The 14,150-nt window shown below is 44.8% G+C and overlaps 1 protein-coding gene across 2 annotated transcripts; it reads left to right on the forward strand.

Annotated features, from left to right (window-relative positions):
• The first annotated feature begins 254 nt into the window (after nucleotides 1-254).
• MPV17L (MPV17 mitochondrial inner membrane protein like) lies at nucleotides 255-10,075 on the forward strand. Of its 2 annotated transcripts, none has more exons than XM_044978851.1 (4): nucleotides 255-579; nucleotides 4,562-4,635; nucleotides 6,190-6,219; nucleotides 6,389-10,075. In XM_044978851.1, exons 1-4 carry the CDS (start codon nucleotides 267-269, stop codon nucleotides 6,566-6,568), a joined length of 597 nt encoding a protein of 198 aa, XP_044834786.1. In that variant the 5' UTR covers nucleotides 255-266; the 3' UTR covers nucleotides 6,569-10,075. The 2 variants fall into 2 exon arrangements, with proteins under 2 accessions (XP_044834786.1, XP_044834787.1); XM_044978852.1 differs by having other exon boundaries at nucleotides 4,565-4,635.
• The last annotated feature ends 4,075 nt before the right edge of the window (nucleotides 10,076-14,150 follow it).

Here is a 14,150-nt window from a genome sequence, read left to right on the forward strand (position 1 = left end):
GGGAGGCAGTGACAGGACTCGGAGCAGGTCTGAGGGAGGGCTGGGGCAAGGCAAGGCCAGAGGCAGGGCTGGCTGGGGTAAGGCGGGGCAGTACCGGGAGGAGATGGGCAGGCGAGAGGCGGGGGCAAGGCAGGGCTGGCAGGAGGAGAGCGGGCGGCTCCGGCAGGCAAGAGGCGGGGCGGCAAAGGCAGCACAAAGCGGCGTTGTGCGCTCTGCTGCTCTGGCCCGGCGGCGGGCGGAAGGCGGCGCGGGAGGCCGGCGAGCCTATGGCCGGGCCGCTGCTCCGGAGCGGGGTGCGCCGGTTCCCCTGGCTCTGCAACGTGCTGCTCTACGGCAGCCTCTTCTCGGCCGGGGACGCGGCTCAGCAGCTGCTGCGGCGGCGCCCGGGGCAGGAGCCCGACTGGGCGCAGACCCGGCACGTGGCGCTGGTGGCCCTCAGCTTCCATGGCAACTTCAACTACGTGTGGCTGCGGCGGCTGGAGCGAGCGCTGCCCGGCCGCGCGCCCGGCGCGGTGCTGGCCAAGGTGCTGTGCGACCAGCTGGTGGGGGCGCCTGTCGCCATCCTGGCCTTCTACACGGGTGAGTGCGGCCGGGAGCGGGCCCGAGGCCCCGGCGCCTCCCGTGGCTCCGCCCCCCGAGTCCTCGCCCCACGGCCGAGCCCCCTGCGCCCCCTCCCCGGGGCCGAGCCCCCCCGCGCCCTCTCCCCACGGCCGAGCCCCCTGCGCCCCCTCCCCATGGCTGAGCCCCCCGAACCCCCTCCCTGGGGCTGAGCCCCCTGCAACCCGTCCCCGGGGCCGAGCCCCCTGCGCTCCCTCCCCACGGCCGAGCCCCCCCGAACCCCCTCCCCATGGCTGAGCTCCCTGCGCTCCCTCCCCACGGCCGAGCCCCCTGCACTCCCTCCCCGGGGCCGAGCCCCCCGAACCCCCTCCCCATGGCCGAGCCCCCTGCGCCCTCTCCCTGGGGCTGAGCCCCCCGAACCCCCTCCCCATGGCCGAGCTCCCTGCGCTCCCTCCCCAGGGCCGAGCCCCCCGAACCTCCTCCCCATGGCCGAGCTCCCTGCGCCCCCTCCCCGGGGCCGAGCCCCCCCGAACCCTCTCCCCCGGGCCGATCTCCCTGCTACCCCTACCCAGGGCCGAGACCCCCGAACCCCCTCCCCATGGCCAAGCCCCCTGCGCCCCCTCCCCACGGCCAAGCGCCTCCTGCGCCCCTCCCCAGGGCCGAGCCCCCCGAACCTCTTCCCACGGCTGAGCCCCCTTCGCCCCTTCCCTGGGCCGAGCTCCCTACGCCCCCTCCCCAGGGCCGAGCCCCCCGAACCCCCTCCCCATGGCTGAGCCCCCTACGCCCCCTCCCCGGGGCTGAGCCCCCCCGAACCCTCTCCCCATGGCCGAGCTCCCTGTGCCCCCTCCCCACGGCCGAGCGCCTCCTGCTCCCCCTCCCCGGGGCCAGCCCCCCGAACCCCGTCTCCATGTCTGAGCTCCCTGCAGGGCCCGCTCCAGGCCCCAGCACGCCAAGCGCGTGCTTGGGGCGGCATGCCGCGGGGGGGCGCTCCGCTGGTCGCCGGGAGGGCAGCAGGTGGCTCCGGTGGACCTCCCGCAGGCGTGCCTGCGGAGGGTCCGCTGGTCCAGTGGCTCCGGTGGACCTCCCGCAGGCACGCCTGCGGATGCTCCACCGGAGCCGCGGGACCAGCGGACCCTCCGCAGGTACGTCTGCAGAAGGTCCACCGGAGCCGCGGGACTGGTGACCGCCAGAGCACCCCCTGCGGCGTGCCGCCCTGCTTGGGGCGGCGAAATTGCTAGAGCCGCCCCTGGCTCCCTGCGCCCCCTTCCCAGGGCCGAGCTCCCCAAACTCCCTCCCCATGGCCGAGCTCCCTGCGCCCCCTCCCCACGACTGAGCACCTCCCCCTCCCCCTCCCGGGGCCGAGCTCCCTGTGCCCCCTCCCCATGGCTGAGCCCCCCGTGCTCCCTCCCATTAGTCCAGCTCCCTGCACCCCCTCCCCGCGGTTCAGTCCCCCAAGTTCTCTCCCCATGGCTGAGCAGCCTGCGCCATCTCCCCAAGGCCGAGCCCCCTGCACCCTCTCCCTGGGACTGAGCCCCCTCTCCATGGTTGAGTCCCCTGTGGCCGAGCCCTCCAAGCCCCCTCTCCGTGGCTCAGTCCCCATGCTTCCTCCCCATGGTCCAGCACCCTGCGCCCCCTCACCATGGCCAAGCCGCCTGCAACCCCCCACCATTGCTGAACACTCTTCAGTCTCTCCCTATAGTTGAGCTTCCTGCACCTTCTGCACCCCTTTCCACTGATGGGCCCCCAACACCCCCTATCCATGCCTGAGATTGTGCTCCCTCTTGCATCTCAACACCATGTCAGCGCCCCCTGCACCCTCATCCCATGGTTCAAATCGCTGTGTCCTCTCCAGAAGGGGTTGGTTGAGCCCCTACCCAGCCCCAGGCAGCAGCAAGGAATGGTTGTGCCCCTTGCACCATATGCCAATGTGACCTTTGTCCTCGGATTCATCCAAGCTTCTTCAGCCTCTGTGGTGGGATATTTGCATTCCATGTGCTTTACTGCACCATGAGTCTTTTAAACAAAACTCTTAAAGAACAAGGCGTAGTTTCACAGTGTGCTAGCAGTAAGGGCTAAATTTTTGGCCAGCCTTGGTTTTCAGGATGTGCACACAGCACCTCACACATTATACCCATAGTTGGGAAAGCAGTTCTGGGATATTTTAGAATGAATTCAATTAATTATTAATACCAGCTACATAGTGAACATTTATATAGTGGGCTAGATTCACTTCAGCATGACTTGTGTTTTGCCTGAATTACATCAATAATTTCAATGAATTACACTCTGCAAAAGTGGTAATTCAGGCCTATCACCTTTAATTAATCCCAAATGATCTGAAGCACTTTACAGACTGATTGTACCAACTATATCTAATGAAGTCAGTCTGTGTTACTTTACCCACGATTCTACATCGGCTACCTCCTAGCTGCAACACAACTGCTGTTTAATAGCAAATATCAGCATTACACAACATGTTAGACACTGAACTATGCCAGATCCAGTTTTAGGAATATACACCAGAAGTGGAACGCTGCTATTAGAGATGGTGATGATAATATGTAACCTTAACAAAGCTAATGAATGTGAAGACTTTAAAAAATGAGTGAGATGAGTAGAAAGAGAAATAATGTAAGAAACCATTCTAGAAAAGACAAGTGTAAAATGAAACAATTGTTTAATTTAAACCATGTGTGGGATAAGAACTAAGAGCTTGTCTACTCATGAAAGTTCATCCAGAATAAGGTGGGCATGTGAATTTAAAGTGGACTAGCTATTATTGATTAGCTCCATGTGTGGATGCTCTTATTCCAGAATAAGTGAGCCTTATTCTGAATTATCTTAATCTAAAATGATTACCTAAACTGCACAAAGGCACTCTTAGTGCAGAATAAGAGTATAAACACAGGGAGCTTTGTGAGCAATAGCTATTTTTGGCCTTTTTTCTATGTAGACAAGCCCTAAGTGGTTAGGCTCTTTTACCATTGTAAGTATCATGAGATTCTCATTTTGTGATCAGACAGAGAGATCATTCAGGGTATGATTGGAAGGAAATGAAGGGAGGACAGACGCTCATAGCTAGTACAAATTTGACTGTCAACAAATGCTATGTGCCTAGTCACCATTGTGCAATGAGTGGTACAGTGAGACACTACCTGCCAGGCACACCCTGGCATGCAAATATCCATTGTAGTGGGCCAATCCTGAGTCATAGATTTTAAGATCAGAAGGGATCATTATAATCATATAATTTAACCTCCAGCATAATGCAGGCTATAACTTCTGGTTGGATTAGAGGATATCTTTTAGAAAGACATCCAACATTCCCAAACTCTATTCATGGTAATTTGTTCCAGGGGTTGATTCTCTTTACTGTCCAATATTTGAATTTGTCTAACTTCTAACTTCCAACCATCATTGCAAGTGCCCAGTTCTCCTCTGGATCAGGCTCCTTTTGTGTAATGACAAAGCTCCCATGTGTATATTCCTAGGAGCATAATGGGCTGTAGATCAGCTAGTGTGTGTATAAATTTCCACACACAGCTGTCCACAGTATATTAAACAAGTACATTTTAGAGCAACTCTACTCTTCAGATCTACACTTTGGAGTTAATCAAAGGTGCTGTTTATGATGGCAAAAAATGGCATTTTGACCACTTAGCTAATCCCGAGCAAAATGCAGAGCCCTGTTTACACCATAGTTTCTACTGCTGCTACCATTGATGAATTATCCACCCCATTTTTGTCACTATAGATGCAGCATAGTAGATTTAGTTTGGATCACCTCTTTGGTATCACCACTGAAGATTAAGAGAATCAGATCAGGAGATGTGATATAGCAGGATAAAGTAGCCATGCAGAACATTTGCTCTTTGTTATCACTCTAACTTTTCTTTCTTTCAAAGAGACTTGTAACATTGTGACAGAATGTGAAAATTCTGATGCAATAAATAAATGTTGGCCCTTTTTGCAATCTTTCTGATTGTCCTAAATGTTTTGCTAGCAGGCATGAGTATACTTCAGGGGAAAGAGAACATTTTTTCTGACTGTAAAAAGAAATTCTGGAATACATATAAGGTGAGGCAAATAGTTAATTAATCTCCCTATTAAGCAAAACAATTAATGTTATTGAATGCTATAGTTAAATCAAAATATGATGCTAGCCTCCAACATTGTTTCTGTTTTAATTCTGCTTCCTCTTACTTCTTTTGTTTTGGGATTCTGTGCAGGGGGCTCCATGCAGAGCTGCACTAACACTGAATTATAGGTAACCAGATACCAGTTGGGCAAACTGATTCCATCCTTAAATTGTACAACATATGTGTTTACAAATGCATCTGAATCCGTGTCAATTACAGTATCCACAATGTAATAAAGACAATTATACTCAAGGGCTGTAATACCATTTATCTTGAGAAATAACCACCAATAAATAGTTGTACAGTTGGCACCACTTTCTTGAACACCTGTTAGTAACATTAGTTATGAAGACATCTTTTTTAGTTATCAGTTTCACCCTGTACTTTTCACCGACAGTTTTCCCTTCTTTTAAGAACACTTTTAAGACTATTGATGTCCAATTTTAGCACATTTCTCTATGTTTTTCAAAATGGCAGATCGGTGACACTAACCAGTGTGGGTTAAAGCCAGCACAAATCCTAAAACTGAGCAAATCAGGGACTTTCAAGATTTTTCAGGCTTTGGAAGAAAAATATATCATGAGAAAAAAATTAACAGGATAAACGTTGCAACAAAGTCAGCATTTACTTCTTATCATGGAACTATTGCACTATGAGGATAAAAGGGCATTTTTGTCACCATGGAGGGTGTTCTTATAACCAGTGCCCACTATATCTTTGTAAGAACATTTGGTTTAACAGTGTCCTTCTACTGATCTTGCTTGCTCTGAGTAAATTAATTAATCAGTTCAGCTCTAAGAAAGGGGTTTACAGTATATGAGCAAGCAGAAGGAGTGTTGCAAGTGTGAAATAAATATAAAGTTCAGTGGTATTTTTCATTCACAGCTGAAATAAACATTCACTCATTTAAACATTTGTTCAACCATCTGGTAAATGTGCTTATATATGAGGGATCACATGATTTTGAAGTTTGCATTGTCAGATTTTTGTATATAAACCGAGGCAGAATAATCTCTTAGACCAGGGGTCAGCAACCTTTCAGAAGTGGTGTGCCGAGTCTTCATTTATTCGCTCTGATTTAAGGTTTCACATGCTGGTACAGTAATACATTTAAACATTTTTAGAAGGTCTCTTTCTATAAGTCTATAATATATAAGTAAACTATTGTTGTATGTAAAGTAAATAAGGTTTATAAAATGTTTAAGAAGCTTAATTTAAAATTAAATTAAAATGCAGAGCCCCCCAGACGCGTGCCATAGGTTGCCTACCCCTGTCTTAGACATTCTTAGGGTAGCAGCTCATGGGGGTTATTTGCAGTTCTAATATTACCAGCTCTTATTTGAACCACCTAATTTGAAACTGAACACCTTTTATTAACTTTGTTGAGGTATTTCCTAGTCCTTGTTAAATACTGTCAATAAAAAGGAATACTTGAAATAAATCATTGTAACTGAAATACATAATAGTAATTAGTCCATCACTTTCATTTCAGACTGGGCTGATGTACTGGCCTTTTGTGCAGGTGAGTTTCAAGTTAACATCAGTGCTAACTCAATAACCCTTTCTTAGCCATACAGTCCTATCCTATGTTGTGCCCACCCAATGCTCCCATTGAAGTCAATGGAATTTTTGGGTGTGTAAGGAATGCAGGATCAGGTCCTAACAATGAACTCTCTCTCTTTCCAACACAGCTTTCAAACTTTGTTCTGGTCCCTGTTTACCTGAGAACAGCTTACACTGGGCTCTGTGGCTTTCTCTGGGCTATCTTCATTTGCTTTTCACAACAGAGCGGTGATGGGACAGCAAAGTCGGCTTTTCTGTGGTTCCAAAGAGAAAAGGTCAATGCAGATGGAGAACCATCAGAGAAATGAGGAAGTTGTTTAATGGAGTATTTATTTTAAATGGTTAAAATGTGCTTATAAAGGGCAATGAATTGCACTGCCAGCTGATTGCTGTGTTTTAAAATGAATCTTCATCCGAGGGCTCAGTGGTCATTATATACAGTGCAATAGTTTGGTTTTGCACCTGTTTATTTTCACAGAAAAGAGGCCCATTGTATATTGCTGTTTAATTATTTTCATGCTGGCAGCTCGTCTCCTCTGGGGACTCTAGCCACTTGCTTGTCACAGTGCAGCAAGAGCATTTGCATAACATGGTAGCCAGCCTCATTGGGGAGAAATATTAGCTGTAATTTAATTTTCAAGCAACTTCTAATTGCTAGAAAAGGGGAGATAGACCATTAAATCATCAGCATTTATACCTGCCAGTTATTATGGGAGCAAGATTCCTTTTGCATTCACTGGAGTTTTCTCTGAATTGCAACCTTTGGTACTGAATCTATATTTATTCTGAGAAAAAATTGTACTTTTTTTTTATAGGAACCGATTAGAACATTTTAAAAACTCTTGCCTTAGCCTGCAGTGGGAATCTGTACAAAAACAATAACTTAGCCTTGCAAAATTTACCAGCCTAAGCACAAAATGTATTTGCTCACCCTCTACAATGATCAATGACAAGGAAAAATTAACAATATTTTATGTACTTGTCTATTTAGCATAGTTTCCCAACTGGAGTGAGTGAATGGAATTTTGCAAGACTGATGTAGCTGTTGAATTGTTATTGCTGTGAGTGTATTTAATATCCTGAAGATAATGAGGCAATTAAAAGATGGCTTTATTTATTCTGGTTAGTACTTTTAAAATCAACATTATATTTGGATATTTGTACTCCTTTTCAGTAAGATTCATAGTGTATGGAGTATGGATGAATGTGTATGATAGAGACAATACATAACACTCAAAAGCAAATTAGAAATAATGTGCTCTAATGAATGCTTTTTGTGATAATTCTATTACAGGTAGTGCTTTTATTTTTATTTCTGCATGTACCTTAAATGTATAGTGATGAACTGCATTCATTTAGAAGAAAGGAGCTTGGGAGGAGTGCCACTGCAGGGAAAGTAAGGGAAATTGACAAGGATTTCAAGAAAGAGTATACACAATCCCTATGTGATCTGCAATAAGATGTGGAAAGCATTCCATTGGTGATCGTTTTTGAACTTTTACCAATAAACGTGACAGCTATCAGGATTGCAAATAATAAGAAATAAGGTTCAGTTTGATATCAGATTACTAATCCCTCCTACAGAGTTGAAAGACAACACCATCAGTTATTTTCTGTTCCCTGTTTCTTTACCTTGTCAGCATGCACAAAATGAAAAGAATATAGTTCTTGGAGAAAAAATGATGACTGAGATTTAGTGTTGCTTTGCTGTGTGCTGTAACAATATGCCTTGAAGTAGATGCAGTTCATTAGTGGATGAAATGATTCATATATAGTTATAATTGTTAGTAAAATTGGTAATGAGTGGAACACCCCTCTTATTTTTAAAGCTTTGGATGTTTATACAAGCTGTGCATTAGTGCTGTATACTTTTCTGATGCTAGTTATTCAGGAACGTGGCTTAAATAGGATTTTTGTCTGCGTAAGGACTTCAGGATTTATCTCCATGTTTCTTCTGTTTGCAGTATATAGAAAGGTAGTTCTTTGTTCCTTTGCTCTTTTGTGTAATCACACTGGAGCATGTAGTTCTCATGTTTCAGTAAACTTAAGAATCTAAGTAATCCTTTTACTCCCTCCATTTCTCTTGAAAAGTTGCTAAGGGCTACATAAGTAAACTAATCTCTCTTCCTGTTCTAAAACCTCTTTGTAATCACAAGCTTTGGCAGTTAGTAGGAATGTTTCAGGGGTGGGAGATGCAAAAATGTGGCTATCTTGGGCCAGATCCTCAGGTGGTGTAAATTGGCATAGCTCCTCTGAAGTTTTTGGAACTCTGTCAGTATACACCATCTGAAGATCTGGCTCCTTACTTTTTGGAAATACTATAATTTCTTACCACTTTATAGATTAGGAGACTCTAATATGACTTTTCCTACATATGCAGGGCTAATGAGTTGGTGATACAGTACTTACCAGCAAGGACATCCAAAGTAGCAAACCGTGGACAAGCAGCTGGGCAGGTTTGCCCTCATGCCTGTTTGGATGCGTGTTTCATAGGTGGTCCCAGAGAGTCCACCTAAAGGAGCTGTAATAGACTTAATGCCAAGTGAACACTGCACAAAATTCACCAAAAAGTATGGCTAGATATAAGAAGTCAAGGTGGAACTCAGCAAACAGAGGGAACTCTCTGCCATCAGCTATCAGGCATGTATTCACATGACACCTGCATTTCATGGGGTTGTTTCTAAGATCAAATGAGTAGAGAAGGCAAATTCTGACCAAGTGTGACAGCAACTTGGTTTTATTCAATGTAGCTGTGTAGCTTATACAGGGTCTGAATTTGGCCAAGTGAGAATTTGAAAGTCTGTTCCAATTACACTAATTTAAAAAAAATGTACTGCCCTAGATCATTTTGATATCTGAGTCACATTCTGCTAGGAGTTCAGGTTGGTATCTAGAAAAAGCCCAGAAGAAGGTCTGAGTTTTTCCTGCCCTGGAAAGCAGCAGCCACTGACATTGCCCAGAATCTTAGGTTTCACAATATGGTACATGAGAAGCTGCTTGGCTCACATATGTACCATGCTAATGAGCACCATCTAAGTATGTATAACATATTAATAATAATATTGATGCCACATTTGCGACCTAGAAAGCGTCTGCCATCCCATTTTCTCCTGGTATAGCCAATGCTCGCTTTATGGCAATGGGAAAAGGGGAACAAGGAATATACATATATTAGGGTGGGAAACATCCATTTTAATTTTATTTGGAAAATGGTTGTATTTTTGCAGAGAATCAGTAAACAGTAAAAGTCATTATTTGGACGTGACTATCTTTAATGGTGTGTGTATAAACCCATGTTTTTGTGAAAAGTTCCATGGGATCATCGTGGACCATAAGCAGTGAAGACCTTAGTTTTATGTCACACCCAGAAGATGGCACCTCCTACTGCAAGGTCCTTATCACAAGGAGCAGGTTATGGAATTACTAGGATCAGGATTATTAACCCCATTTTACAGGTGAGGAAATTGAGTCTCAGAGAAGATTAATGACATACTGATGGTCATTCAGCAGTTAAGGGGCAGAGCCAAGAACAGAATCTAGAACTTCTGCCTTCAGAGCGTTATGCTATAGCCACTGGACTCCACTCCCTCTCAGATTAGAGGAAAATAAAAATCTGGGATTATTATTATTTTATTAGATAATAAGTAATTAATATATTTCCAGAAGCAAGCATGGACATCCAGGAGGAAAGAAAGGCATAAAATCAGCGGCTCCAGGCACCAGCGCTCCAAGCACATGCCTGGAGCAGCAAGCCACGGGAGGTGCCCTGCTGGTCCCTGCAAGGGCAGCAGTCAGGCAGCCATCAGTGGCTTGCCTGCGGGAGGTCCGCCAGTCCCGCGGATTCGGCGGTAATTCGGCGGCGGGTGTGCTGAAGCTGCGGGACCAGGGACCTCCCGCAGTCAAGCTGCCGAAGCCGCGGGACCGGGGACCTCTCGCAGGCGCGCCTGCCGTGCTTAGGGCGGCAAAAAAGCTAGAGCCACCCCTGCATAAAATGAAAGCTTCAATAGATGTGTAAAATCAACATGCAAAGACTAGTGGTGTGTTAGAGACTGCTAAATTTAATCATTTATTTGTGAAGAGGAAGCTGTCCAATGGATTTGAGGCAGTCTGAAGTAAACAACATGTCGTACAATGGACAACAATTTAAACTACTTGTGCAAATGCCTGTGAGTTTAGAATTGGTTGTAATCTCTCAGGAGAAAGATCCATGGTCAATGTAAACCACTCAATTAAGATGCTTGCTCAATCCATACCAGTGATTAAAAAAGCAAATGAGATGATGGATTATATTAGGACAGAGACAGAAAAAGATTTATTTCTGTGAACCCATTCAAAGTAGTAGATATTTTATATTATTTTGATATTTATAAAGGAATTGTCCTCAGGGGAAACATTTTCTGCTTCTCTGAATGGAAATGAATTTTGGAAATAAAATCAAATCTGCAAATTTTTTAATATGAGGCAGAGCAACTTTCACAAAAAAGAGGTGCTGGAATCTTCCTGTACTTGGAGATGTTTGTTTTGATGCTTCATAATAATACATTAACCCTTTTCTCTACTGGTTCTATAAGTCATTTGCTGCAGTTTCATCACTCCATTGATGTCAGTGTAGTATTGGAGGTGCCTGGCAGATAGAGCAGCAAAGGAACTGTGTTTCACTCCCCAGACCTGTAATACAATATGTACAGATTAGCATCAGTCAAAAAGTTCATGTTCATTTTTAAGATACACTGTGCACAGTTCATAAAATAGGTGAGTGCTACTTGTGTTAAAATGTATGTGGAATTCAAGCAGGAAAAGAGAATGCAGTGAAATAGCATGGGATGCTTGGCATTTTATTAAACTGTTTATCCATCCTTCTTCTCATGTGAATTTAATTTCTTTCTTGAAATGTACATCATAGGGCTGCTGTTGAAGAAAACAAAAAGGCTAGATTATTATTATTTAGAGGTACACATTATACATGTGGAATACATTGGTCTCCTGTTCCACTTGCTTTTCACTGTTCTGGCTCTGCAAACCAGGAAGAAAGGCAGCTTAATCAGCTAGTTGGGGATTCCCCCATTGCAGGTGTATCTCCAAGTGGCACAGAGCTATGGTCCTGAGGCTTTTCTAACCTACACTGTGGGCTGAACCCAGCTGGCCCCAGGATTAGAGAAGAAGAAAGGTACTTTAAAGCCATCTTTGCTCATTCTCTCCTCAGCTGCACAGTGCGGGTTATGGCCCTGTAAATTTAGTTGCTTATTTTATTTTATTACAGATTAACAGTTGATACTGTAAATTATTTTTGTATACAAGCATTACAGAGATGTATCAGATGACCATGATAACGGAATACAGTAGAGGTAACACTGTGTATGTTACAGGTTAAAACAGAAGAGGAAACTCTTTGGGACTTTAGATGACTTTTTAGGGTGAAGAGAAAGTGGTGCAATCAGACTTAGGGAACTCGCTGCTGGAAATATATGAATTGATGGATTAGCAGCAGCTCTGGAGAAAATTCTTTCAGACTTTTCAGAGATTCAGCAATTCCAAGGCCAGAAGGGGCCACTGTGAGCATTTAGTCTGTCCTCCTGTATAACATAACCTATAGAACTTCCCCAAAATAATTCCTAGAGTAGTGGTTCTCAACCTGTTGTCCGCAGACCATGTCTAAGGGGTCAGCAAAAGACTAAGACTGAAAACTGACTGAAAAAAGTTCAATTATATATACAGACAATAGATTTCCTAAAGGTCCGCGCCTCCATTCAAAAATTTTTAGGGGTCTGCAAATGAAAAAAGGTTGAGAACCACTTCTAGAGCATATCTTTTAGAAAAACATTCAATCTTGATATAAAAATTTCCTGTGATGGAGAATCCACCACGACCCTTAGTAAATTGTTCCAATGGTTCCCTCAGTGTTAAAAATGTATAACTTCTTTGACTTACGGTGAGAAAAATCATGAGTCTCAAATGAAGACAAAAACCAAGAGAGAAAACTCATTGCATTTCTTCATGCTGAAAATGGGTCAATAATGTACAAGAGACCAGTATGAGAGGCTGTATCAAATACAGTGGAGTCTTTTTTTAGTGAACTCACATATAGTGAAAACACCTTTTTAGGGAAGCAGAATGGAAGATCAAAATGGCCTCCCATTGTAAAGTGCAAATTCTAGATCTGGTTCTAGTGAACCAACTCAGAATGAAGTTGGTTCACTGAAAAATAGTTTCAATATAAGAGGGCCCCACTGTAGTAAGTGTTTGTAAAATGAAGTGATTACAGTGTAACACCAGTGTCTAAGGAAAAAGCCAGATTTACCTACAGTATAATGTGTGGAAATATCATGAAACTAGAATGACAAATGTGAGATTTGGAACAGTGTTAGTGACATAATTACATTGGAACTTCCATATAATAATTATTTGCATTTATTTCTACAACATTTTTCATCTGAGCTGCTCAAAGCCTTTTACAAATGTTCAGGGGGGAAATCCTCTTCTTAGCACCCACCCAGAGTAACTGGGCTGGCGACTGATGATCTTTGAGGGAGCAGAGAGGAGTAATCCTCTCCCAGAGAACCTGCCCCGAGGCCCACTTCCCAGTCTCAGGAACAGAGTAGTCTCCGCAGCTCTTGCAGATGTGTGTGGAGGTGGGGGAAGGATTTGGTCAGTGACCCAACGATCCTGTACCCAAGAAGCTGAGCACAGAAACACAGCCAGTCTACACTGAACAGGGCTTTGACACACACAGTTTCCAACCCACATGAACTTCCAAAACCTGTTCAGCACAACTACAGGGTTCAACAGCATCTGAGACTCTTCTGCCTGTGGAGAGTTGGCAGCTTTTGCCCTGAATTAGTTAACCTTCCCAATGCCCTTTTCTGACTAGTTGATGGCTGTGGAAACTGAGGCACAAATGATTTCCCCATGGTCATACAGTGAGCATATGGTAGAAGACACTCATTCCCTGACTCCTATTTCTGAGCTTTTATCAGAAGACCAGCTTTCCCCCCACTGTACCTGTGTTAGTGATGCCACAGGCTTTTTAGGTGGAGCTTTCTTCCCCTTACTTTCACGTTTTCCACTAGTGCATGGCTTATGTAACATCTTCAGTCTTTCTCTCACCCTCATTGAGTGGCTGAGATTGAGGAATCTACTTTTCTGGCATTCCTCTACTGCTTGTGGTGTTCTCATCTCACCATTACTTTAACAGCCCAATCCTACAGCCATAGCTCAGGCAAAACTGCCATATAATTCAATGTGTGGTTCGTCCATATTAGGATTGCACACTCAGGCCTTTCATATAGTCTTGGTAATGATGGGGTTTGATATCTCACTCTTTGAAATAAGCACCACATTTACTTATCTAATAAAATATGCTCAGCTGCTTCCATTTCATGCATCACATACTTTTATTTTCACATCCAAAGCACAACAAGATTATTAGTTGTACCTGAGCTGCCATAGTAGGCCAGTGACATTGATTGAAGGACTTTACGTTAATTACATGCTCAATTGATAACAGTCACAATACATAGTGAAGAGAGACTAGTAGAGTGTAGTAATTACATCTGATGTTATGTACAAGTACTTGTACTGTTCCAGTGCAATATTTCTCTTGTTCTGTAAGTAGGATTCTGAAAATTCAATGGAACATAGGCTCCTCAGTCACTTGGAGATGAATTTTTAAATGTATTTAGGCACTTAAAGATGCCGATAGGCACTTAGTGGGATTTTCAAAAGCTCCTAGCCCCAACTCCCACTGAGAGCTCAGTCCTGCACAACTCCCAATGGGAGTTAGGGGTCTAGGCATTTTGAAATTCCCATTAGGTGCCTATCTGCATCTGTAGGTGCCGAAATAAATACTTTTTAAAATCTGGCCTTTAGACACTTTTGAATATCCTGAGACAT

This window comes from Mauremys mutica, chromosome 11 (assembly GCF_020497125.1).
Source record: "Mauremys mutica isolate MM-2020 ecotype Southern chromosome 11, ASM2049712v1, whole genome shotgun sequence".
Lineage (NCBI taxonomy): Eukaryota > Metazoa > Chordata > Testudines > Geoemydidae > Mauremys > Mauremys mutica.

Bases quoted from the DNA above. Each gene is read 5' to 3' on its own strand.
- MPV17L (XM_044978851.1), top strand. From the start codon at position 267: ATGGCCGGGCCGCTGCTCCGGAGCGGGGTGCGCCGGTTCCCCTGGCTC. The intron at 580-4,561 runs GTGAGTGCGGCC...ATGTTTTGCTAG, and splicing joins CATCCTGGCCTTCTACACGG to CAGGCATGAGTATACTTCAG. The intron at 6,220-6,388 runs GTGAGTTTCAAG...TTTCCAACACAG, and splicing joins TGTACTGGCCTTTTGTGCAG to CTTTCAAACTTTGTTCTGGT.